The 27016-nt window shown below is 43.9% G+C and overlaps 1 protein-coding gene across 2 annotated transcripts; it reads left to right on the forward strand.

Annotated features, from left to right (window-relative positions):
• Positions 1 to 1958: 1958 nt before the first annotated feature.
• Positions 1959 to 26622, forward strand: prag1 (PEAK1 related, kinase-activating pseudokinase 1). Of its 2 annotated transcripts, XM_086152106.1 has the most exons (6): positions 1959 to 2146; positions 7418 to 7762; positions 7843 to 9503; positions 18886 to 19031; positions 21141 to 21907; positions 24168 to 26622. In XM_086152106.1, exons 2-6 carry the CDS (start codon positions 7493 to 7495, stop codon positions 25329 to 25331), a joined length of 4008 nt encoding a protein of 1335 aa, XP_086008232.1. In that variant the 5' UTR covers positions 1959 to 2146; positions 7418 to 7492; the 3' UTR covers positions 25332 to 26622. The 2 variants fall into 2 exon arrangements, with proteins under 2 accessions (XP_086008232.1, XP_086008233.1); XM_086152107.1 differs by lacking the exon at positions 1959 to 2146 and having other exon boundaries at positions 4909 to 7762.
• The last annotated feature ends 394 nt before the right edge of the window (positions 26623 to 27016 follow it).

The raw sequence follows: 27016 nt of genomic DNA on the forward strand, positions 1-27016 counted from the left end.
ACTGCCTACGGCATGTTCAAGACACATTTTTATTATTTTCTTCATTTCTACAATGGGTTGATACTAAAAGTGTTTGCAAGACTAGCTAAAGCTCCAACCAGGGTGTTTTAGGATTTTATTTGATATGAATCACTGTTTTTCGATCATTTATATTTAGATGTTATGTGTGTATATTGTCGTTTATTCATGTATATATAAGCCTGAAATCAACTCTGCAGTTAGTCTATTGATACAATTAAGCTCCATGAGGCTTCCGATGTCCTCACAGATGAGTCAATCATGAACCATTTGAGATTTTAAAAATGCAGAAGCGGTTTTGCTGTCACACATTCGGTCGTAGTCCTTTGCCGACATCGAATGTGACCCAGGCTGAACTCCAAGGGTGAACATGTTCTCATCGTACAAGGGTTCTCCTTGTTCCGATCCAAGATTAGCCTCCGCACTGGGACGAAAACATCGCTACCCACAGGAGTTGTTTCTTGAATAATGGAATGCCTTCTGGCTCTGCAGGCAGCAGCTACGTCAGAAAAAGGAAGACTTTAACTACACAACTGCTGCTTGCAAAGACAACAAAGCCTGCAGAGACTGTGATTTCTTATGCATGTTGAATCTGATCTAAATACATCCCAGAGTGTCGGCTCGGATAATAGTGAACGCCTGAAGCAAACTAACATCGAGGCTTTCGGGCCCTCGGCGATCTACTGGGGGCCCGTGTCCGTTAGCAAAGCAGCATAACATACATGTTATTCATTCATTATGTCATCCTGCAGTTTGAGTCACTAGTGGGGGGGGGGGGTTTAGCCCAGCTGTCATTTGTCAAAGAGCGCTTCCTCATTCACATGATTGGACAATTTAGAACCTCACATTGAACTACTGCATGTTTTTTGACTTTTGAAGGAAAGCGTGCAGAGATGATGGCGACTCTGCACAGAAAGTCTTCCTGTCAGAATCGAAGCAGCGACCTTCTTCCTGTTAGGTGGAAGCGCCTGCCACTGCACCACCCTCGAACTTCCCCAATGGGGATCAATAAAGTATTATTCTATCCTGTCCTAAAACAAACAACTTACCTAAAGACATTCAAAACAGTAACAAATGTGCCATACTGAAACGTTAATCTTTTTATATGATGAGTAATGACTGCCATGCAATTATCAACAGCAGGAAGTTAATCTTTGTACTTAAGACCTTAAGACACTTTATAGCCTTGACTTGTTACTTTGACACTTTATAGTTATATTTGTATTTCTTATTCTCCCCTCTTTTTCATACTGTTTATACAATTTCCTACAGTAATTTAATATTGTTATGTTTAACTTGAAACTCTGGCACAACAATTTCCTTAAGGATAAATACATTTGTTCTTATTCTTATTCTTATTCTTATTCTTATTCTTATTCTTATTCTTATTCTTAGACGGGTCTGATAACAGTGGACATCAGAGTAACTCTAGTATAATACACATTTCTAAAGTTATTATTAAATGTGATTATCATTAACTGAAGGTGTTGTAGTAGCAGTACTCTTTTGTAAGAGGTCACGTAATTGGTACATGATCAGTCAGTGTGTGTGTGTGTGTGTGTGCGTGTGTGTGTGCGTGTGTGTGTGCGTGTGTGTGTGTGTGTGTGCGTGTGTGTGTATGTGTGTGTGTGTATGTGTGTGTGCGTGCTTATCACAGAGCCATCGACATAATTATAAAGTACCACATCCCCTAACATGTGGTTGAGTGGACGCGGGGTGGGTTGGACGTCGCCGTGCGTGTATACGCGCCTCCGTGCACGACCGTGGGAGCTCCTCCCCCCACTCCCCACCCCCCCACCCCCGCCCACGCCGCTGCAGCAGAGGAGTCCCGCTCCGCCTCCCCGCTCAGTGCAGCAGCGGCAGCGGCTCCAGCAGAAGCTCCAGTGGCTCCAGCGGCAGCAGCGGCGGCTGCAGGCGGGCGGACAGCGCTCATTCCCCGGGTAAATCAACCTGTCGCAGCCGGGCTACGGATACCGGGCCTCCGCTTCCACCGGAACAAGACTGAAGCCTGACTGCGATTGCTGATTTCTCTCAACCCCCATCCAGCACAACCACCTCATCCTTCCTTCCTTCATCCTCACTGATTTTGGTTTGGTTTCGTGTTGCCGGGAAGAGAAGGTCCGAGCAGGTAAGCAGCGGTAACCTTGGTCGGCGCAGCCCGGCTGCAGAACCGCCGCCGCCGCCTCCCATTCCGATCGCACCGCGGTAACTTCTTCCAAGGTTAACGATCGCATTTATTTATTTCCTATTATGCTTAGAATGATTTATTTATTTATTTTTTTCTGAAAACTATTATTGTTTAAATTATTGTTTTTTTTTTATTATTATTGTGGTCATTATTATGTCGCATTCCTCCCAAATCACCTGCGTAAATGGGAAGTGATTTGCGCGTCTGGAAACGGATCTTCTGGACCGAAACACGTGGAGGGAGGAAGAAGAAACAGGTGTTTTGTTTTTTTTCTTTTTTTTTTGGAAACAAACAAACCAAACCAAACAAAAAACGAACAAAAGCAAAAAAATACGTACAAATAAAGCGGAATTTTCGTTTAAACTTGAAACCTTCAACTTAAAGGACTTCACGGGGATGTATTGACTTGGCAACTCTTGTGCGTGTGCGTGTATGTCTGCGCTTGTATGTATGTGTGCGTGTGTGTGTGTGTGTGTGTGTGCGTCTTTAAAAAGGGGCGGTTTGCCAGCACATGGCACCGAATTCTGTTACAGTAACCCAAGTACAATAACCATCAGATGACCTATGCTTCATAAAGGCAATTGCTGGCGTGTGCATGTTTGCGCCCCTACTGGCGTGCGTGTGTGCATGTGCGTGTGTGTGTGTGTTGGGGGGGGTGTCACTTATATGTAGCTGATCCTTTTGTGCTGCAGACAGATCTGCACAAAGTGCAGTTTTCCCAGCTGTTGTGTATTGATAAGCCCTCTAACCTTTGTGCACTTCCTGGTCACGTGTTGGTTGTCTGCTGCTGTATAGTCAGATGAAAGAAGTATATTATGTATATTTATATATGAATATACATATATAGATATACTTTTTGTGGAACTGCCCTTTAATTTCCCCCAGCAAAAATTGTTTTTTTGAGACATCTAGTGGCTGGACAGGTGTGGGTGGATGCCCGCTTGGGATGTCAACATACTGTGGGTCACGCAGACTCGAAATGCGTGATCAAAATTCATCACATCCCCCCTAGAATGACGAAAATCCAGGTCACACGTCAGTTGCAGCAACGCCAACATCCCCATTTCTCAAGTCACCCTTTTTTTTTTTTCCTCTCATCACGCTCATCTTATGTTTCCGGTCTCTGACTTCTAACAGGCACGTGAAATATTTTTGCCTACGGGGCCTAGAGGTTGTCGTTAGGGCTGAATGTCTGGTGACCTGTGTGTTTTTACAAGGAGGAAGTGAGAAATATTAGACCTTGAGAGCGAAGAGGCGCGGGGAATGTAGACACCGGCATTCTGTCAAAGTGTAAAGAAGCAGAGGAACACAAGCAAGAGCTGGGTTTTGACTTTTGCTTGGGGAATGAGAGCACAAAAAAAAAATGTTTGGCATTTCAGACGGACTCCCACATGTCCGACCCCTTTTGTTATCCCGCTGGGAAAGTGAAACATCACATATTTTGGGTTGTGTCCTCATCATTGTGGTCAGATTCTGCCATCGAGTCCCTCAAACCTGGATCCGATTGTCATTCGTCCTGCGATAGAGCGCAACCAGGAGTCGGCTAATGGTGTGTATGCTTGTGATCGGTCATTGTTTCGTGTGACTCACGCTCACACACACACAGCATCAAACACCGGAGTCGATTGCAGGAATGTTCAAACAAACACAGCGCGAGTTGGTGCTTTCCTTCCCAAACTGAGTCAGACAAGAAAAAAAAACATGCACCATCTTTATCAACAGGGAAACTCCTTCCATACATCAGAAGACTTTGAAAAGATTTGGAACCATCATCTCGTACATTCGCGCTCTAGTTTTTAGACACAGTCTGGTCTCAATTTGAGATTTTACAAAGGCTGTGAATCTTACAGGATCACAAGGCTACAACTAGATTCTTTCAGTATTTTCTTTTCTGTTACGCAATGCTTTTGAGCGTCTGCTATTTCAATCCATCGCTTTTCCGTCTCAACTTGGTCGTGATACGCTGGAGAGTTGACACGGTCCAAGCCGGCCTGTTCTACCCACAGCGCCACCATCCGGACCTCTTTCTGGACGTCCTTCGCCGTTCCCGTTCCGCCAACAAATACCGTATTTGCTGCCAATACCGCTTTGACGATTGTTTATCTACCAGGTTTCCTTTTTTTCCGGTTTTGTTCAAGCTCATCTATTGGTTGTTGATTGTGTTACGTCACTGCAAAGACTTAAAGACTTGCGACAATCGTATAATCGTAAGCACAAGACTAGGAAAAGACTGAAACTGAAAAGACTGGAAATGACGTCGGTCGCAAAATTCCCAAGATTTCCTTCCAAGTTTCAGTTTTTTAGCCCGTGACCATGAAAATCTTCTGCTTTTAGCCCAGCATTTTTATCTATTTTACAATTCCAACGTTCTTCCAGCCAATCTGCAAGTCTCAGCAAATCTAAGGCTCGGATAAATCGCCACGAGCAGCTCCCTAATTTCACATGAAGATTCCCAACCGCCGTTCTCCAGAACGATGGTTCATCCCCGAGGGGGGGGGGGGGGCCTTCGGTCCGTGGATATTTACTCTAGTTATGCAAATGATGCCGTGTGTCATCGCAACGCCTTGTTGAGAGGCAGTTAAAGCGTCTCGAGGGGACGTAAAGAGGCGCGCCTTGATGCCGAGGAACAAATGATCCCTGTGAAGTGGCGTCGATCCTCTCGCTGTCATTCCGGTCAAACAGGACGGCAGGCGCGGGAGGTGTGGAGGTCGGTTTGTTTGAGGGAGAAGAAAACACATGTGGTCCGAGTGTGTGTTTGTGTGCGGGTTGGAGGGGAGGGTGGGGGCTTTTTTTTTTTTTTTTTTTTTGTGGGTGTGAGATTTACCCTGGTGAGACTTGCGCCCTTTTAGACATTCCTGACATTCCGACCTCCGGGATGCTTGTTGCTCCTCCGTGGTCTTGTAGCGTGTCGGGGGCTGCAGAGGACTCTGGAACGCTTTTATGTCTCGCTGCTCACACAAGAAGTTCAACAGACGCCGCATACCCTCTAATTTAGGAGGCCATGGGAACAAGAATCGCAGGGTCTCCTCACGTTACGCCCACAGATAACGCGCCTTCGATGAGACGCTTCCACAGTCCGAACTGCCTCATCATATTTGAATTGTTTTGATGATTTTGTCCAAAAAGGGCATTATGGAGGAAAAAAAAAAAAGAATTGGAAATACCTCATCAAAAAATTAGCAAAAAAAAAAAAAAGACGGATTTGGACACTTTAATTCATGGCGTCGGAGTTCGGATCTGTTGTGATTGAATTGAACTGTCGTCTCATCAATTATATTGATGAATGCCGACACATGATTTATGATGTTATCGCACCTGTTCAGACATTATCATCATCTTACGGCCGTCCGGTGATGCAATCGAAATTCACATATCGACGCTGTTTGCAAAGCAAAGTCCAGCTCTATCGCTGACTTACTCCCTCCTTCGGAGGCTCATCTTAATACAAACCAACAATTATATGCTGGAGTTTATATCAATTTACGGCATTGTGTTATGGACTTTATTTGAGCAGTTGTAGTTTCATGTTCCCTTTTCAGAGATAGTATGTGCTAACGTTTCCTTGCAATTTGTTAAGTGCTCAGGCGCTCGGTATTTGATTGATTTACTTTATATACTGGTGTGCAGATTGAAAAAATATATTGAATTCATGTTGATGAGTTCTTAGAAATATAATGTACAGTGGTCCCTTAAGATACAAATCTAATTTGTTCAAGAAGTGGGTACATATGTTGATTTTTTTTTCGGATCTTTAGTGAATTTTCCCTATTTAAAATAACAGAAAAGAAATGAATTTGTTCCAAAACCCACAAAAAAAAAAAAAAAATCACAAAATAAGGATATTACTATAGAAAAACCCTGAAAAAGAAGGATATATATAATGCAATGAATAATTTCATGCTTAATTTCCATAGGAAGCATCATCTTTCTGGGTTCATCACTTCCCTTCTTAGGCCCCACGATGATTATTACAAAAAAAAAAATCAAAATAAGCACAAAGATATAAAATGATGCCACTCAAGAGATAGGAACGTGACTTGAGATATGCGTACTGGATGAGCTACTCGGACGAAGAGGCCGAGGGATGCCTGAAGCTGCGAGGCCTCAGGGTGAGAGCGGCGAGCAACGGCAATTCAGAAGATGCGACGCCGTCATGAAGCGTATTCAAGTTGTGGGGGCTCGCTTGGCGCATACCGCGTAAATTTTGATTTTCTCACTCTCTTATTCGTATCAAGACTTCGTATCAAGATTTCAAGGATAAAATTTGCTTGAATCACGCTTCGTATCTTAAAAAAATCATATGTAAAGTGATCTGTATCTTAAGGGGCTACTGTATTTTCATTATTCATCATGTAATAATATATACAATTTACTGTGTAAGAAGGAATGGTTTAATTTTTACTTAAGTCTCTCAAACACAAAATACTGTTTAAATCAGGGGTGTCAAACTCAAATACACAGTGGGCCAAAATTCAAAACTGGGACAAAGTCGCGGGCCAACATTTATATTTATTGAAAAAAATCTTCCTCTAGATAAAACAATGAACCCAAGCAAGTTTTGCTTCAAAACAAAATATGGAAGAAGCACAGCTTAATACCATACAATATATAACTTAATATTGCATACATGCAAAATCCCGTTTTCTGCCTAAGTAGCAGGTTGGCAGTATTAGCATAAGGTCGCTATGACTACTGTCAACAGAGGAGAGGGCGTTTATGGGTCCTGTTGTGATTTTCGTGCCAAAACACTAGCAGAAAATCCGTGGATTTGTAGAATTAGCGGTAAATGTAGACCAGGGGTGTCAAACTCATTTTAGCTCAGGGGCAACACGAGGGAAAATCTATTCTAAGGTGGGCCGGATCAGTAAAATCATGACATATGAACTACTGTTCGGTACCTATTGTTCATTTCACTCCTCAAACCCGGTATTTTTTTAGCTTTGCGAGCCGGATTAAACCTGTTCACGGTCCTAATCCGGCCCACGGGCCTTGAGTTTGACACCCCTGATGTAGACTATCCCGGCGGGCCAGCTTTAATAATCTTTGGCTTTTAATAATTTGGCTTTGCGGGCCAAATATAATTACAGTGCGGGCCAAATTTGGCCCGCGGGCCAGAGTTTGACACCTGTGGTTTGAATGGACTTCATTCCTTTAACGCTAAAACCAGTTTCTTTTTCCTTTCTCCTCTGCACGCTGCCTGTGGATGACCAGCCATGAGAGCTTATCCCGTACCTACCAGATTACTCCTCAGCCGCCTCTGACCTTCTCTGATTCAGCGAACCCAAGATGTCAGCGTGCAGTGACTTTGCAGAACACGTGTGGAAACCAGGCTCTTGTAAGAACTGCTTCCACCTGCTCAGCGCGCACAAAACTCACAACGGCCCGGATGGTGTTTTGCCAGCGACTTGTTTGAAGAGCAGCCTCGGAGGTGATGAAGAAGCCGGAGTAACATCGCCTTCGCCCTACAGCAAGCCAACCATCGCTGTCAAACCCACTATGATGAGTCTGGACACGAACGAAACTATGACTGATGTAAACATGAACATAGAGCAGCAGGTGATTCTGTCTTTCCTCTATTAAACGCTCCCGAAAAACGCGTTGGTTTTTAACGTTGACCTCTGTTTGTGTCTCAACAGGAGAACACAAAGAGCCCAGCTGAACGTCTGGGTCTAAAGAAACTCTTCGACCTGTCGTCTTTTTACATCGACGGTAACGTCTGCAACAAGGCCCTGAAAGACTCGGTTCTTCAGAGTCCCGAAGCCAAGAAGGACTACAACGGTAGCTTTCCTCAGTCCCCCCTGTCTCCCAAATGCCTGCCCAAAGACACCATGATCATAAGCAGTATCTATGTCACCCAAGAAGAAGGCAAAGGCTCAAAGAACATAAAGAAAACCGCCAACGGAGACACGTGCAGGCAGCAGAACAGCAGCGCGACCAGTCGAACCAAGAGCACTTACAATGGAAATTGTCTAAAGAACAGGGCCAATTCTCAAGAGGGCCATCAGGAATCTGTGGATTTACCTTTCGGTTCCTCGGGACCCGCCTCGGCGTACAGCACCACCCTGTGCGTCAATATCAGCCAGAGCCCTCAGTCGTCCCCCAACCGTCCTCCCGTCCTTTCCAAAGAGGCCAGTCTATCAGACTCCTCTTCTGCTTCTTACCAAAGTAGTACTGACTCACCTCCGGTCGCGCAGGGTTCGGTAGGGAGACAGGTAAGGTCGGCCAGCCCTCAGAGTCCACCCGCGGCGGACAACGCTTCGTCGGCCCCCAGCTCTCCCAACGGGCCGGACGCCGAGCCCATTTATGCCGAGAGCACCAAGAAAAAACGCAAGCCGCAGGGAAATCGGTCACAGTCCCTTCCGGATTCTCCCGACCAGACGAAGAACTCGCCTCCGAGCTCGGGGGAGAGTCAGCGGGCCACCATCACCGTCGTGGCCGCTCACACCGAGGAAAACAACAGGACTTTCTACCTGAGCAGCCCGGATTCCGCGGTCAGCACCGAATGCCATTTTAGCCCCACGGCGCACAAAGATCAGAGCATCTCGGCTTTCCGGTGGCCCAGCCCGAGCCACAGCGCGCCCTCCTTAGTGACAGAAGCCAGCGTGCCTCCCCCGCTTCACAACAAGCCCCAGTCTAGCCCGCCTATTCCCCCGAAGAGGACAAGCCGCTCGCCTAAGCTGGGCACCTCCAGCCTCACGTCATCGATGTCCTCTCCGGTCCCGCTTCCGGATCTGGCCAAACTCAGCACCTCGGGCCTCACGCAATCCGTATCGTCCCCCGTCCCCCTTCCTGAACTCCCCATGCTCTTCCTGGTCTCTGCCAGAGAGGGCCACTTCAAGGTCCATGCGGAAAATCATACCGCGGCGTCCGACCGCTGGCTCAAGTCCCACCACCATAACCCCGGCTGGAACTGTCGCATCGAGGAGGAAGAGGAGGACGAGGAGAGAGATCGGAAAGAGGGCGAGACAAAGAAGGCGGCTACCAATCCGGCCACAACCTCGCATGCGACGGGCCCGGTCAATGGCGCCGCTGTCTGGAAGGAGTCCAGGGACTGGAAGGCCCACAGCAGCCCCCCTCCAATGACAGAGCCAGGCACGGCCCCTCTGGCCGTACCCAACAATGGTGCCTGTCAGCGGGAGACCGAGGCCTCCGGTGCAGAGGAGGAGGGAAAGCATAACGGGAGCATGCCGACCAAGCAACCGTTGCGTGACGCCTCAGCAGAGTCGCCGGCAGCAGGGAAAGGAGCCGCCATCCCCGAATCCAATCCGCCACCTCCTCCTCCAAAGAAACTGCACAGGTAAGACAAATCCCATCATTTGTTCCTGATCGGGAATACAAGATCACTGCAGAAGCTAGTCACGGTGTATTTCGGTTAAAATTCAATTCTAACACGGACTGATAACAACAGAGAAAGACAGAGGAATCCAACGCTTTTTTTTTAATTTTTTTTTTTTTATGAGTAATAAACCTCAGTCTTCTCCCCGCTAATCATCTGACACAGTTGGGAGGTCCGGATCTTAATTTAGCTTGTAAAATCAATCTGTTTTTACTCTCAGTAAAAAGTATTTAAATATTTCATATTTAGCTGACGGCATCGCTGAGTTGTTTCAGTTTACATTTTTCAATACATTTTCATGATGAGCGCGAATCAGGCGCCGAGGATCCACCAGCCATCACGATGAGCTCTGTTTAGATTTTGTTTCCCATCCTGAAGGGATTGTCCTAAATAGTGTTTACAGTGAGATAAGAAAATGTCAGATAAAGGCTTAATTACTATATATGTGCCCTGGTTTCTATAGTTAAACCTGAACTGGCCACAGTGGTGTATATTTTGCGTGTCTGCACTTCAGTTTCTTACCTGCGACTTACATTTGCATTGATGGAATTGTACTTTCAAACATCGCTCTGGTTTCATTAGATTACATTATTCAGCACTTACAACATGCACTCACTTTGAAAGCCTGCATGCATTTTGCTGTTAGATGGTGCAATAAATAGATTTGGTGCTTCTCATGCAATGTAGCACCAATATATATTACCAGTCAGTGCGTGCGAGTGTATGTGTGTGTGTGTGTGTGTGTGTGTGTGCGCTCGCTTAAACATGCATCTCAGTGCAGACACTCTCCGCTGAATCGTCCTGTGCCCTCTCCTTTCATAACGTCATTATTCAGCCTTGAATCAGCCTCCATTCTGGCGACTTGTGATCATTGAAACTGCTCGGGCATATTCTTCAATGCATGCCTTGTTCTATTCATACTGGTAATGTGACTTTTTCAATTCTAATTAACACACAAAATGGGTCTGTTAAATAGTCCCCCCGCTGTATCACGTTGCTGTAAATTTGTTTTGGCTGGAGCACAATAGGAAATCTGTAAAAGAAAGACGGAAAAAAAAAAAAAAGAATAACAGGCCTCACTCCATTGACATTGTCATGCAGGGACAAAGCTGCCATTAGGAGGTGTTCAGATGCAGCTTCGTGTAAAAATTATTATCTTATTTACACCTGCTGGTATCATTTTGCCACAAATTAATGATGCTCACATGCGGCTGCAGAATTGTAACCATGTTTTTTTTTTTCCCCCATTTATTCGGATTCTTAAACAAGACGTACATTGATATTCATCTTTCCAAAATAAGACGGCCATGAGGGGATCAGTGCCAGCTGGGTGATGAGGGTAAATTAATGTCTTAATATTCAGATGGCGCTTCAAAAAACTAAATAAAATATCAATATACATCAAAACATATGTAGATATTTTGAATATGCAAGAGTTTTTCCCGCCTCTCTATCCTTCGATGGGATAAGTGGTACAGACAATAAATGAATGCATAAATGAATGAAGGAAAGAGTTTAATTCCAGTTGTAGTTTAATAAGTATATGTTTAAACACATTTTGGTTCTTTCTAATACCTGACTCGTCACCCTTGGGTAATATTTACCTAATATTCTGCTAATTTCTTCATTATTCCAAAGTATACGTTCTCTTTTTTTAAGATGCTTCCGCTCATTTTTGGCACGACATGATCATTTTTTGTCAACAAAAAAAAAATTCACTTGGAAAGAATTGACCTTGATCGGACAAGATAATTTAACAGGATTATCGCAGATTTTGCATTCAAAATACTGGAGGATATAAAAAAATATATGGATGAATTTCTCATACCTAATCTCATGATCACACACCAAAAGAAAAGAAGCCTAACAAAACGGAAGGTGCTGTTGAAGTAGAAATGCTGCCACACACACACATCCGTCACCCCACACCCGCAAGACTTAAATCTGTTTCCTGTGAGTGCATTAGTCATGAGGAAGTAACCTTCGGTTACTAGTCCAAACAATGCCGATATAATTCTCCGAAGTGCCCTGAGTAGTCCCCCTTTTTTTTTTTTTTTTAAATCGAATCCACATTTCACAATCGGAAACAACATAGTTTTAATAAATCCCGGCTATTTCTTTGAGCTTCAGTGCTGCGGGCTCTTCACCTTCCACCCCATTCTGTCTCTGGGGATTTACATGTTAATATGGACAGCGGTGTAATATAACTGTCTTTAATGGGCTCCGCAAAAAAGGGATTCTGGTAGACTCAGCCGTTTCATACTGACTCTGCATAAGACCAAGAATACACACCCGCCGTCTGAGTCACCAACCCACAGCAAGAGACAGAGGAACTGACTTGTGTTGCACTTATTAAGAGCGTCAAATGATCCCCCTCAAAATAAACTTTCCTTTGTTCGGGACGGCGTGACGAGGTGTAACACGAGGCCGACATCCTTGAGACCAGCAGACGTTCTTCCACTCAAAAGAGCTGCGCGAGTCAGCAAAAAGCAGACCGCGACTTTTCAATGACATTTCAAGGGTCTTTTGTTTGCGGTGACGCCTTTTACCACTCACACAGCCGGCATTCCCCCCTCGATGGGGATCAATAAAGTATTATCCTATCCTCCTATCCTATCCTATGCTGATAAAAATACACCTAGACGGGATGCTTGTGGTAACACGCCTTTTTCCTGTCCTGAGCTTAGTTGAGGGGTTAAGAGTCTGGTGGAACCTCGGCTTACGATTTTAATTCGTTCTTTGACTCAAATCATTTTTTCCCATTGAAATCAATGTAAACCCAGTCCTCAAAAATTTTTTTTTTTTTTTATGAGTTTATATGTGGCAAAAATACAAAAAGGAATATAAGATAGCCTTAATTATTACGGTGTTTTTGGAGTTCTTTCTCTTCTTGTACTCTGTGTTTACTTCATTAAATCTGCAAAAATAAAGCCTTCTCGCATTTGAGACTTTCGCGAACGCTATCTCCAGCAAGCTGTCTTTCATTGATACAAACTAACATTAACTTTTCTACTTTTTCAAACACTCAAGACCAGGGGTCCCAAAACTTTTTCATGCAAGGGCCAAATAACTTTTTCCTTCTCTGACGGGAGGCCGCGACAGTTTGTAACAAAAAGTGTGACGATCGCGTGACGAGGTGTCTAAACGTAAACATTTATCGTTTTCCAGAAAACCACACGTAAGCAAAAATTAACCCTTTCTGGGATCTTGACATGAAAAAAAAAATAATCAAAAAATAAATAATAACATTATTAATGAAATAAATAATACTATTTATGAAATAAATTATAACCAAATAACCCTTTTCAAGTTTTTCACAAATATTCTCCCCCCAGTTGTAGTCCCTTTGAGACTTTGGTAGGCTGCCAGATCCTCGCACATTTTTAAAGTTTGCGCTAACTCCACAAATAATATTTACAGCTGCGCTGTGTCCTGCACATCCGTGCTCTCATCCAGTGCTATTTACAAAAAGTCAAATTATTTTGTCTTCCGCTGTAGCTGGGCATATACATCACCCCCAATTTCTTCAATACGTCTTGTGATCGTAGTCGCCGACAGACTTGCGACAGCTTTCAAACATTTCTTGATAAGTTCTCCATCGGTGAAAAGTTTACCGCTGCTCGCTATCAGTTGAGCAACCCGAAAGCTCGTTCGATCAGAGGACCGTTTAAGCTGAGCTCGGCGTACAAATGCACTCCGCTGAGCGAACCCTGCATCATAATGCATCTCTGGTATTGTTCAGGGGCCGGGCAAAATGTGGAGGCGGGCCGTATCCGGCCCCCGGGCCGTAGTTTGGGGGCCACCGCTCAAGACCTTTGCTTCAATACCGTAGTCACCCCAGCCACATCAGCCATCTTTAGCGCTTCTTTGTTCCTCAGGATTGCACAGATGGTTTTTTTAGCCTTGTCACAGTGCTTGGCGAGATTTGTGACACTAACACCACTTTCACATTTAGCAATTATTTCCATGTTGAGATCGACTGCAATTCGTAACTTCTTCGTAACACCGCTTGCATTCGGACTTTTTCGGGAGAAATAATGAGGGCTAACTCACTGATAGATAGCACAAAAAAAGTGAGAACACAACGATGAACGATGTAAACAACGTGGAGCGACGCCACAACGTGGAAAGCCAGTGTGTTTGTTTCAGTGTTTGCGCAACATGGTTTGTTCGCGGCTCGTTTCGAAATTTGATCAATTTGATCGAAAACTCGGTTCGTCGGTCAATTTGATCGTGATTTGGGGCCAGAAGTTCCTAAGCCAGAAGTTCTACTGTATTTGATCCTCAAGTGTCCATGGACTCTGCGTATCTTAATGCAGCAGGGAAACTAGAGTAGAAATCTCCAAAGTGTTCAAAATTTCAAACCTTGGTCATCGACCGAGGAGGCAGTTTTGTGCGTGAGGCGAATGGCGATCATACGTACACACTCGCACCCGGCGAAGCAGCATTTCGATGTGCTGAATCATTTAAAAGTCGCAGATGGTTTCACACACACACTCAAAATAAAATCTTTGATCCCGATGGGAAAAACACCCAGTTTATCTTTGCAGAAAGCTGACCTCAACATCACCTTCAGGTGTGTGTGTGTGTGTGTGTGTGTGTTTGTGGAGGTAGATTACTCATGCATGTGTGCATGTGCAAGTCATCAGTGAAGGCGTGTCGACTGGACAGCGAATATTGCCAGAAGGAGGAGCTTCGCAGAACAGATTGTTGCCCCGGGCAACTCCCAAACTGTCCCAGCCTGGCAGTTGGTCGCACCAATAGAATTAGAATTTATAGATCAGGCATGTGGTTTCAAACCCACTGAGCCTGAATTGCCTTTTGCACTCTAAACCACAGTTCCAAGAGAGTTTGCCCCTCCCTCCTCAGAAACCTCTTGATCCCTTCCTTTGCAGGGGAACAGACAGCATCTTGCTGCTCCAAAGCGAGCTGACATTATTGGACTTAATACGATATTTGAGTTATGGCTGCTTTAATTTCACGCATCTAATGGGCACTGCCGCTTTTCCTGCTGAGACAGACTTTAAATACACTTGACTCATATGGAGCCGGGGTTCTGTTACTACTCCTGGACTGGCGGCTTTAGAGAGCCTCCGGTCTGATCCAGAGGCATTTTCGTTCACGGTCTTTAGACGCGGACCTCGGCCTCGCCGTCATGAGGTAGGCACCTGGAGGCGACCTTTACTCGCGATTGTCTTTCGGCGATAGACGGAAAATCAGACTACCGTCGGACTTCTGAAGGGAAACGCAGAAGCTCTTGTCTGCACAGGAAGGTGGCGGTTGAGGTTGATCTTGAGCGTGTTTCTGCAAGATCACAATAACCACAGTGCTTTTGCAGGTGAGTGAAGGCCTCAGCTCGCCGTTGCACCTCTCAAAGGTTAAATATACTAGGCTACTTGTTGGTGTTTCCTCATTTACCCTCTTATTAAAACCCTTTAAATCCTCATAATCTTAAGAATATTAAAATTTTCTATAAGCGCCTTTGAAAGCGTTGAAATTAAACAGTGCTCTAGATGACAGCGAAGAGATATTATACCTATTTGGTATATTCATTCAAGTAATATGCATATTATGAAAAGCGGATTGCCGTATTATCGTGAGCGAGATGATAACATGCAGTTGCAAGATAAGGATTTGTGTTAAACATTAATGGATTTTTTTTTTTTTTTCGAGGACTGTATGAGTAGACAGCCGCGTTGAAGAAACAAAAGACGTCATTCATCGGTGCGTTGTCGGTTGCACAGAAACAAGAAAATACACATCTCGTTGCATAATCCCATTCAAACCACTCGAGTCTTTGAAATAATTTAAAAATGGGTTTACAATCGATACCCGAATAAACCTGGATTTTTTTTTTTTTTTGCCCTCTGCGTGCCCCCCCCATCTCCGGTATAAGTCAGGGCGAAATATGAGTCAGCGATAGTTGCTACCAACTCCACCTCAAGAACAATCCTGAAAAATGTGTCATTAAGTGATACACCAGGCAGAAAGAAAATTATACTGATTTTTTTTCTTTCCTGGTAAAATTAATCTTATTATTATCTTGGTATTCTTATTATCATTATTTTGATTGTTGTTGTTGTTGTTGTTGTTGTTGTTGTTGTTAGTATTATGATTATTATCACTATTTGTGTCAATATTATTAATTATCCTTGGTATTATTTTGATTGATAGCATGTGGTGTGTTTGGTTGCAAGAGATCTGCGATAAAGCAGTTTTTTTTTTGTTTTTTTTTTTGGTAAAGTTATTTTTAGAGCCCGGTTGATTCTTGATTTCTCATTTCTGGTAATCCAGCCGCGTTGGCGTGCATTGTCATACCAGAGTGATCTTCAAAGCAGCAGAGTAGCGATATATCAGGAGATGTATCCGAAAATATATTGGAAATAAGTCAGGTAGAAGTTCCACGTCAGCCGGCAACTGAAATCAGGTTGGTGTTGAAATCCAACACCAGATTCGATTCATCTTGTCTCCTAAGCAACAACATAGAAAACAGCGGTATCGACGTAAGCTGAAAACAACGTGCTGAATCAAAGCGTTGGCATTTGCTGCCCGACATCGACATCGTCGCAGCCGACACCCGATCAGAAATGAACATTTGAACATTGTTGTCCTAATAACTGATCAGATACAATAATAAAATGCGAATCAGTCGTGACGCCGTAACATGTTGATCGTTAGCAGGGGAAATTTGATCATATATTTACACAACAGAAAGTCCTGCACTGTTGCTTGGAAAAAATAGAACCTATGTGTGTGTGTGTGTGTGTGTGTTTGTGTGTGTGTGTGTGTGTGTGTGTATGGTGGGGGGTGATTTGCTCCACAACAACACTGCAGAGTAGTTTGACATCATGTCGCTCTGTATAGCGCAGTCATATGGTGCCCGCTGGTCCGTTCCCCGATTTAAACCCGTTCTGCCACTGTTGTGTGTTTATTAATAACCATCTAGGGGTGTGTGTGTGTGTGTGTGTGTGTGTGGGGGGGGGGGGGGGGGGGGGGTCAACTGATCTCACATGTACATTACTGTAACATGATTGTTAAATATGGGTTACTGGTGTTACTGAACTGATTCCAAAACATAAATCTGGTAGGTTTTAGGGTTTATGTAGGACAGAGCTGGCGCAGCAAGAAGGTCTGGTTTGTTCAATTCAGACATTCTGTGTGGAGTTTGCATGATCTGGGTTTGCAGAAGTGCATGGCTTTCCAAAAGCATACAGAGTTGCATCCAAGTTTTCCTTTTCAAAGGAAAATGATAGACATTTCTGCTTTTCATTAAATGAATATTAAGAAAAAATGTTTGCACTGTAAACCGGCCCAGCAGCCGCCGTCGAAGCTAATCTGCGACGATCTCTGAATTCTGAATTAAAATTTCTTCATCCATCCAGGCCCCGAGCTTCCACCAAGGATTTAAAAAAAATCAACATTTTGTTTGTTTGTTTCTTTTTTGCATAATCCTGCACACAGAGAGCCTGCAAGCCAAACAAATGGCAAAAAAAAAAAAAAAACAACACACAGCCGCCTTGATAGAGGTCAGGTTATTTTCAACCTTAAATGCAGGATCAGTTTTACATGTGGCCCTTTATCCGAGTCAAGGTTTGCCCGTCCTTGCCCAGAAGGCGTGTTCGGCCATGCACATCCTCCCCACAGGTCACAAGCGGAGTTTGACATTCTTTCACCAAAGAAAATCCCGTGTTTTGGATACAAACCCGTGGGATCTGGAGTGAGACAAGCACAGGCGCACATGCACGCACAAAGACTCCTAATCCCTTCGCACATTATCATTCTACACAGCCTGAGCATGCCGACTGCTCCTCATCACCGCCCTTGTCTGTAAAATGATAGCGGATCTCTGAGCCGACTGCACACCGAGACCTTTGTTTTCCCCCCCTTTGCGTTCCTGTCTTCTCCTCTCTTCCTCATCTGTTTGTTCCGCTGATGCACGCCGGAGTTCCGGCCAAAAAGCCAGCAGATAAACGGACAGAGGAATCATTTTCTGATAGAGCGAATATGAAGGGACGAGACCCCGGCTCTCGGAGCTGTTAGCGGGTATAATGAGCCGAGTGAATGGCTGTCACTCCCCCTTAATTGGTCACCTTGATTAGGAAGTCTTCTCGTGTCGTTTTCTTCCGCATTTTAAGTGGCGGTAATCGTCGGTTGTACTAGACTCAAGACTGAAAGAGTTTTTATTGTCATTATGCAGGCATAAAGAAAATTCGTAGACTCGCGGTCAGACGCGTGCGTGAAAAAAGAAGCAAAAAAAATTATAATCGACATACAAATAATATAGACATAAAAAAAGATGATAGCGGCATAAAAATAGATGGCAAAAAAAAAAGTGGTGTTGTGAAAAAGTACAAGATAGGTGACAAATGAAGCTGGACATTTCTCACAGTTAACACTACAAACCAAAGAAATGTGCCTCTTTACAAAGGAAGTGAAAGGTTCAGAACTGAAAGTGAGGGCGTGTGTGTGTGTGTGTGTGTGTGTGTGTGTGTGTGTGTGTGTGTGTGTGTGTGTATAGCCGTCACCACCAGGGGACAGTGCAGCCAGTTGGGTTGAGCTGGTTGAGTTATTTACACATGAAAAAGAAATATGTCTAAGAAATGCGCGTTAAGAATAAGGTATTTTAAAACTCCCTTGATAATAGCTTCTTATGATAATAACTGTTCTCCCCTGTGTTGGAGGGGCTGTGGCATAACGGGGGACTTTTCCCACATTTTTTTGGGACTGCCCTAAACTGATGAAATTCTGGGAAGAGGTAAAAAAACAAATAAGTGAGATTTTAAAATTAAACAGACCAATTGATCCACAGCAATTTATTATGGGTACAGCATCAACAAGCGATTTAAGGAAAAACCAGGTGTTTTCGCTTAGAGTTCTTCTATTAATTGCACATAAAATGATCACAGTAAACTGGCTCAAACCCCACCCACCCACCCTGGACCAGTGGCGTCAGAGGCTTAAGGATGTAAACTGCATGGAACGCATAACAGCAATCTTACAACTTTGGACAGACCTATATCTTGACAAATGGGCACCCATTAAACAATATTTGGAGAGTTGAAGATATTATCTCTATTTGACTGAGTTAATGTTTTTTTTTAATTTTTTTAATTTTTTTTTAGCCTTATTTTATTTTTCGCTTGCTAGTGAGGAAATAAGTGACCTATAAAGAATATTGTATAATGTGTATCTTGTTATGAGGTTTTGTAAGAATGTGTGTGACTCTGTTAAGGAACCTGTTCTAATAAATGTTCCAAAAAAAAAAAAAAAAAAAATGCGCGTGTGTTTTACTGTTTCACATTGAACTTGTCCGTGCTCATCTTTGCTGCGATCCCCCTTGCAGGGTGTCCGGAAAAATCAGCGGCAGCAACATGGAGTTGGATCGCTGCAGCCGGCAAGGGTCAGCGGAGAGCCCCACTTCGACGCTCCAAGGCCTGGGCAGTGCCGGTCTACCCACGGCCTCCACCGACAGCCTGACAGCCGACACCGGTAACTATCACTTTCTCAAAGTTAAAGAGGTTTTTTTTTTTTCCGCCGGCCCAGTGGAAACTTGCGAAGGGATTCTGACGAAAGGGCAAATGACGATGACACACAAAAAGGAATTTCTTGATCCACCAATTTCGTGATTATATGATCCATTCAGTGAAAACGCTGAATTTCAACAGTCGCTTTGCTCTGATGGTCGGTTGCAGTATCTAGGTTGCGGAACATTGCCGACAGATAATTGTGGAATAAAAAAAAAACAAAATACTATCATCAACAATGTGGCCAAACCCCTGAAAAAAATGTGGATATTTCTTCGCAATCTCCTGAATCAGAATGATCTCTAAGACTCTTAAAAACAATGAGAGCATTATTGGATGTTCTGAGTCAATCTGAGTACTCGGGATGTGGCTGTAGACAAGATAGGTGGTCTAAAAACGTTGGTGGAAATGCTTGTAGGTAATATCTCGCCCCTTCATCTGGTAATCCTCTCTAGAGAGGCAAGTTCAGGCGCTGCTTTTAAAATGTTACTATAAAGGCCTTTTGTCCATTGTGAAAGTATTTTATAGCAACAGCCTGCCGGCTTATCTCCCCCGCATTTAAGTACGAATTTATTTTTGCGCTCAGGATTTTGTTATCATCGTCGAACCTGAAACGTGGCACAGAACGAGCGGCATGCGTCTGCGGTTTCAGAATTACGGTCATCCTTTACATGGGACTTCTGCGTCGCTCAGACACTTGTAATTGCTGCAACTTCCTGGCCGATGTTGTTTGAAGAGATAATTATGGACTCCGATAACGAGGGAAAAAGGGATTGGCTACATCCTCTTTTCTTTTTCCTACGCTGTCTTCCACCCACTGCAGTTATGGGAGACTCCACCACACAATTATCATAGTATCTGTCTCCTCTGGTGTAATGCGAAGGCCCGACCGTAAATCTTAAAATTCGCAAATGTCTTGTTGGACCGGAGACGGGTTGAACGTCAGGATGTACCCCGGACTGTGGAAATTTCCCGCTCTTTTAAAGAAACGAGGTAAGGATGCACGCGCTCGGGGCTAGGCGGGAGGCATGGCACGGTAAATAAATTAAATCCGCAACTGTCACTGAGGAATAGGAGCAGGCAGTGTGTAGTAAATAAATCAAACTCACAGCTGCCACGAAGGAATAAGTAAGACTGTGTGGGGTTAGGTCAGAAAAAAATACCCGGACAAAGTACAGTGTTAAATCTTGTCTAAATCCACAAACGCTGTGGAAAGACAAGACAAAATTAGTTGTGTTTGTGTGTCTTTTTGTTTTCTGCCATAAGTGATACATATGAGGTGTTTGATACACTTTCTTTTTTTTTCCCCTTTATATTTATTTATTTTATTTATCAATTATTTTTTTCCCTTTATTTTTATTTTTTATTTTTATTTTATTTATTTATTTGTTTATTTATTTTATTCATTTCCCTTCATTTTTCCTTTATTTCCTTCATATATATATATATATATTTCCTTCATATATATATATATATATATATTTTATATCTATTTTTCTGCCGGCAACCATAAAAACCTATCTTTAACCTAAAAAAAACAACTGTTTTTTGTGCAATATTCAGAACTGTGCAATATTTCATTTCATAACAGCTACACTACAATTTTTCCTTTTATCATACTATTGTGCACTCCTTACCTCACTTGTTACTAAGACACTTATAGTTTTATCACTTGTTTACTAAGACACTTTATAGTTTCACTGAGACACTTTATAGTTTATAGTTTATTTTTATTTCTAATTCTGCCTTTTTCTTTTTATTATTTATTACTGTTATATTTTCTGTAACTCTGGCATAACAATTTCCTTCGGGATTAATAAAGTTGTTCTTATCTTATCTTATCTTATCTTATTTTTTCCTTTATTTTTTTTCCCTTTATTTAACCAGGAAAGTCCCATTGAGATTAAAAACCTCTTTTTCAAGGGAGTCCTGGCCAAGTCTTACTCTTAGCCAAGAGGAGTTTTCTGTCATTTCCGTTCAAAAGTCAACGCAACCACGGCTTTACTTTTGATGCCTGTTTGAAAATCTTTCTGCAGCATAAATGAAATATTTGCTCTTTTTCTTTTCCTTCCAGGCCCTCGGGATGCCACGCGAGTGTCTTGTTCGTCTCCTTTCACCAGAAGCCCCGTGACCTCAGCACCGGGGTCTCCCCACCCGCCCCTGTTTAACAGCTTCGCTTCCCAACCTCCACCGCTGCCGGAGAAAAAGCTGGTGAACCGCACGGTGTCCGCTCCCGATCGCGCCAACGGAAAACCTTTCGTCCGAGCCTACCCTCGCCTCCCGTTCACGGGCTCGGAGAGCAACGTGTGTCGAACCACCGAAGTCAGCTCGCGGGCCAGTTTGCCATCCAGTCCCGTCGACCCTCGGCCCGTTTTCTCCTCCAACGAATCGCTGGAGCGTTGTAACACCCAGCTGAACCGACCCTCGATGTCCAGGACGTTGGACGAGCCTTTCAAGAGTCACGGGCGCCTGGGGGTCCACGGTCGAAGCAGCATCACCTGCTCCTCCTCCCCGCAGCTGAGCGTGCCGTTTTCCTCCACGGAACAAGGCTCGGCACCAAACCTAGGTTCCAGCCTGCAGCTCCAAACCCTTCTGAGTAACATTGATAGCAGGGAGGGCGTGTATTCAAAACTAGGAGGCCTTTACGCCGAGTCTCTGCGGCGTTTGGCTCTCAAATGCGAGGATCATTTCACTCGCTCCCAGAAGAACACGCTTAGGTTCGAGGAGAGCAACTGGTCTCTGTTCAGGCTGACGTCCAACAAGCCGAGCTGCAACGCAGGAGACGCTGTCTACTATTCTGCCGCCTGTGCCTCGGACCCTGCCAATTCTTACGCCGTGAAGGTAATCCCCTTTATTGCACCTGTCGATTTTATGCGGTGAATATTATCAATGTCTCTTGGGATTTTTTTTTTAAAGGGCCAGTAAGTAGGGTCTAGGTCAGGGGTGGGCAAAATATACACATTTTATATTTAACTTCTATATCATGTAAATTGAACAATATAAAAACTGTAATTTAAATATTTACATTTTTCGGCATTTTATTTCAACTTAATCATTAATGATCATATAAATGCACCGACATTATTTTGAATGCAATCATCCATACAAAATCAAACAAAAGGAAAAATATAGGGAGTTTCTGAATTTATCATTGATTGAAAATATTTGTTAAAAATATTCAAAGAAAATTATTGGGCAGGCCGGATGTGGCCCGCGGGCCGTAAAGTGCCCAGGTCTCGTCAAGGTCAAGGGTCAGCAACCTTTACCTCTCAAAGAGCCCGTTTCCCTGCAGTAAAGAAAACACCGGGAGCCACAGAACCATTTTGAAATTTAAAATGAATGGGCACGGCTTATAACGTTATTTTCCTTTATGCCATGTATCAACTTTATGTGTTGCACTTCTTTAAATGAATGAACAACTGCAGAGAAAATGAAATCGCATTTCTGCATGCGACAAAACATTTTGAACTCTGAAAAAAAGATGTTGGGTTAAAGGTTACTTTTAAGCAAAATATTCCGTGTCTATTTGAGTCCGAAGAAAAAAGGAAAAAAAGAAGAACCGGCAGCAAACCGAAAATGCCGTTTTTTCTCTGTGTGATGTCGTCCTTTTACTGGTGCTCGTAGAGAGAGCAACAAAAATATTTGAACACGCTTTATTTAGATGTTGCAAGATCGCCATAATCTGCAAATTAAAAAAAATAAATAAAATAATTTAATTTAAAAATGAAGAAACTAAATTAAAATACATTTTAATTAAAAAACCTAATAAAAGTTAATAACTTTCAAAAGCCACAGGGAGCCGCAGGGATCAAAAATGCAGCTCCGGAGCTGCGGGTTGCAGACCCCTGATCTAGCTGTTGGACTTGATTAAAAATAATCCAATTAAATCATCGAAATAAATGTCAAAATGTTCTTTATTTCCCATCAGTCTTCAACACAGACCGATAGATCAGTCCAACTGATCAGCGGGGATATTAGTTGGTGGCTCCATGACAAATGACTGTTCTTTTAATGATCCGTTAAACAATGAAACCCTATGTTTACGACCCGCCTAATCCTAGCTTGCAGGTATTCAACACTGAACACTGTACAGGAGCTGAAGATCACACTCTCCCTCGCTTAAAATATCTTTTAATTTCATGTATTTTATCACTTATTTTTCAAGAGTGCCTTCTGGCCATCCTCTTATCTACTCACTGTACCTGCAATGCCCACAACTGTTTTGTGTGCAGATGACAAAAGAATAACTTAGAATAAGTAAAACAGTGTATTTCCTCCATTGAGGAGTACTAGTCAAGCCAAGCCTCCTGTGTTCACACACATTTGCACAGCGAGTGTTGGGAATTATTTAAGGTGGTATCGGTTAGATTGGAGATAAAAATCGGGCTGTGCTCTCGTTTGTCTTGAGTCTGCAGATAGGATGGCCCCACAACCCCTCGAGGCATTTTGTATAAACGCACCACGAAGATGGGTGTGGATGCCGTCTCGGTGACCTTTGTCCCAAAGTCATTAATGTTGTACAAAGCGGCAGCTGTTTTTATTGTGAGTGTGGTGCCGCGGCCCTGGTGCCAGCAGTCTTGCTTAATATCTGAAGGCCAATTAATCTTTACATTCCAGGCGGGATTTACTGTCAGTAAAGCCAAGTAATCAAGGCTAGCGTGCTCAAACACACACACACGGTTATCTACATTCGGAAGAGATTTCAGGTGTCACACAGTATTTGTATAATGCAATAATGAGACTCGCTACAAATGCATTTCAAAAGCATGGATTTGCTTAAAGGAAACGATATCTGTGTGTTTGAATTGAAATTCGACGGATTAAATTAAGTAGCTTTCAATGGAATTAAAAACACCGTTCGGCCGGTGGGTAAATTAAATTTTGTTTATTCAACTTCGCAGGACGTGGGCTGAATCAGTCCAACGAAAGCAGGAAGTGAATTGGCGTTGACCTTGAAACCTCACTAAGAATTCTTTTCTTATGTTTCTCGGCTCCCCTCCCTTCCCGTCTCTGGAATTCCTCTCGCTCTACCCCCTCTGTTCCTTTCTCCTCCTTTGCCTCATTCCTTCCTCCCCCGCCTGTTGTGTTTACACCTCTCCAGATCTGCAAGGGCCCATCCGTGGAGGCCAAACAGGGACATCTCTACGGCCTGTCGGTGCAACAGAGCATACCTTCCCACTTCAACCTCCAGCAGGACTGCGGCCACTTTCTGGCTTGCGTGCCCCAGAGCATGTTGCCCTCCGACCAAGTTTCACTGCCGACGACACCCGCTTCCCCTTTGCCTCCGCCCTCGCTGTCCACGATCGGCCAACAAGTAGAGCGAGAGCGAGTGGTGGTCATCACCCCTGACATCCCCCATCAAACCGCAGCTGACTTCGCCCGGGATTGGGAGGCGTTCCACAAGAGCCAACCGGAAGTGTACGAGCGCCGCATTTGCTTCCTGCTTCTCCAGCTCTGCAACGGCCTGGAGCATTTGAAGGAGCACGGAGTCACGCACCGTGATCTCTGCCTGGAGAACTTGTTGTTGGTATCTCATCACCGCAGGCCGACAATACAAATGTCCCAACAGAATGTCAACGACACAAGCGGCGGGAACGGTTTCGGCGCCGTAGACATTCAACGTCACCTTCCCCGGCTCCTCATTAGCAACTTCGCTAAGGCCAAGCGTCGCTCCTCTGAGGACGCCGCGTCGGCCGGCGTGGACCCTCGCGCCAAACGCGACCACGCGCGGTTGGCGCCCGAGATCGTGTCCGCCGCCCAGTATCGGAAGTTTGACGAGTTCCAGACAGGCATTTTGATCTACGAGCTCCTCCACCAACCCAACCCTTTCGAAGTGAGTCCAGCGCTGAAGGAACAAGACTACCACTGTGAGGATTTGCCTTCCATCCCTACTGTGTCCCTTTACTCTGCCGGCCTCCAGAAGTTGGCGCAGCTCCTGCTCCAGCCGGACCCCATCAAGCGTATCCACATCCAGGAGGCCAAGCGCATCCTGCAGAGCCTCCTTTGGGGTCCAAGGAAGGACCTGATGGAGCAGCAATGGGAGAGACACGGACAAAGCGGAGGTTTCGTAGATGGCTCGAGACACGAGGGCCTCCTCAACTGGCTGGATGTGAAACGGGCCCTGTTGATGATGAAGTTCGCCGAACGTTCGCTGGAGCCCGAGAGGAACGCCGAGCTGGAGGACTGGTTGTGCTGTCAGTACTTTTCCACGGCTCATCCTCTGTCTCTCTGCCATACCGCTGAACTGCTTTACTCAATAAAGTGATGTCTCGCCTGAGGTTTCAAAACCCAGAGCGTATAGGTTAGAGACCAATACCGTCAAAGTGGCAATACTGGATGAATCCAGGCAGCGTGGTGATTTTTATTCCCTTCTTTAACAAAGGAGACACTGTGAAACCCACCCACCTGTTTGTGCTACTGCAACATGCATGAGTGCCGTGTATAGAATCAACCGTCCACTTGGGGCAGCATCCTGACGCAGACCGTCACCTCAGCGCGACGCAAAGGACGTCTTTAGATTCCCACAAACGTTTGGATAATAGCAGACACTTACAGACTAATGCTGCCTATAGCCAATAAATACATCCAAATAAAGGACAATATTCATCACTAATATACTTAACCAAAGTACATTTTTGACAATATATTAAATATACCTAACAAGTATCAAGTGATAAATCCCTGCGTGCAGACTAACAGTTTGCAAAGTATGTCACTCTGTCAGCAAGCCCGGCAAGAACGGTGTTATCCATAAATGTGCAGCTAACTTGATTTTCCCGTCTAACTCGAAACAAGCGGTGACTACAAGATCAATTTCACGTTTCCAGTCGGGCACGCAAGTGCTGCGTTTTACAATGTATATTGAACACACATTCAAATTCATCAGATCCACTTTTTCTATATCACGCATTCTCCGTCGAAAGTTGTAGACATGCTGATGTGAACATTTGTGTCGTCTCACTATGTTAGACATTATTGCATAATAAATATAGTATACGCATCAGCTACATCATTTTCACTTTAATGACTGACTAAAAAGTTTGAACATGTTATTCTACTGAAGTGGCCCCGTTTTTTTTCCCTCAGCGACTTCTCAGTATGTGTTTATATGTTATGACAATGTTATGACACAGTGCCTTTTGTTGTTTGTACGTTACAGTGACTCAGAAGCCAAATGTAAATATTACTTATCATTCGTCCTTTGGTGAAACTGGCCTTTCACAGAATGTTCTCGAAACCATTTTTGTACAGTGATATGTTGACAATACGAGAAAACAAATGTTCCCAAGCAGGTCTTAAAAAGCCATGAATATGAGCAGCAGTTTAAAAAAATTATTTATGATATAAGTTGTTATTGTGTAGCAGCCACTGGAATTTCTTTTATTTTCATATGTGAATTACCAAGATTTGTGTGCTTTTTTTTTTTTTTTTTTTTTGGAGGGGTGTGCAGCGGCTTATTTTATTTCTTTGCGTCCTATTTTACATATTGCTGCAGCAAAAGTTACATGCATTTTATTCCCAACTTTAAATGTCCTAATAAAGACAAGAGTGGGCAAGAATTCATCGGGCTAAGTGTGATTTATGTTGTGCAGGTGAGTCTCTACAGACAAGAAATGGCTACATATCGGTCGAAAATAAAACTGTCTGAAAACAAATACAGAATCAATGAAAATGATGGTTCCTGGTTTGATTGCGACGTGGGTTTCCTCCGGGTTCTTCCCAAAATACAAAAACGCGCAGGTTCATTGGAGACCCTAAATGACTCTCACATTTGAATGAGAGTTAATGGCTATATATCTCCATATTATGAATTAATGTCCATATATGTGGTCCTGTGATTGACATGTAGCCGGTCTGGGGTGAACCCCGCCTCTCGCTCAATGGATGGGATAGACTCCGGTGTCCCCGCAACCCCGAATGCAGGATAATCGGTATGGATAATAAACGGCA

The sequence above is a fragment of the Fistularia commersonii genome, chromosome 9 (assembly GCF_037954325.1).
Source record: "Fistularia commersonii isolate RoL2024-O1a breed Wild chromosome 9, RoL_Fcom_v1.0, whole genome shotgun sequence".
Lineage (NCBI taxonomy): Eukaryota > Metazoa > Chordata > Actinopteri > Syngnathiformes > Fistulariidae > Fistularia > Fistularia commersonii.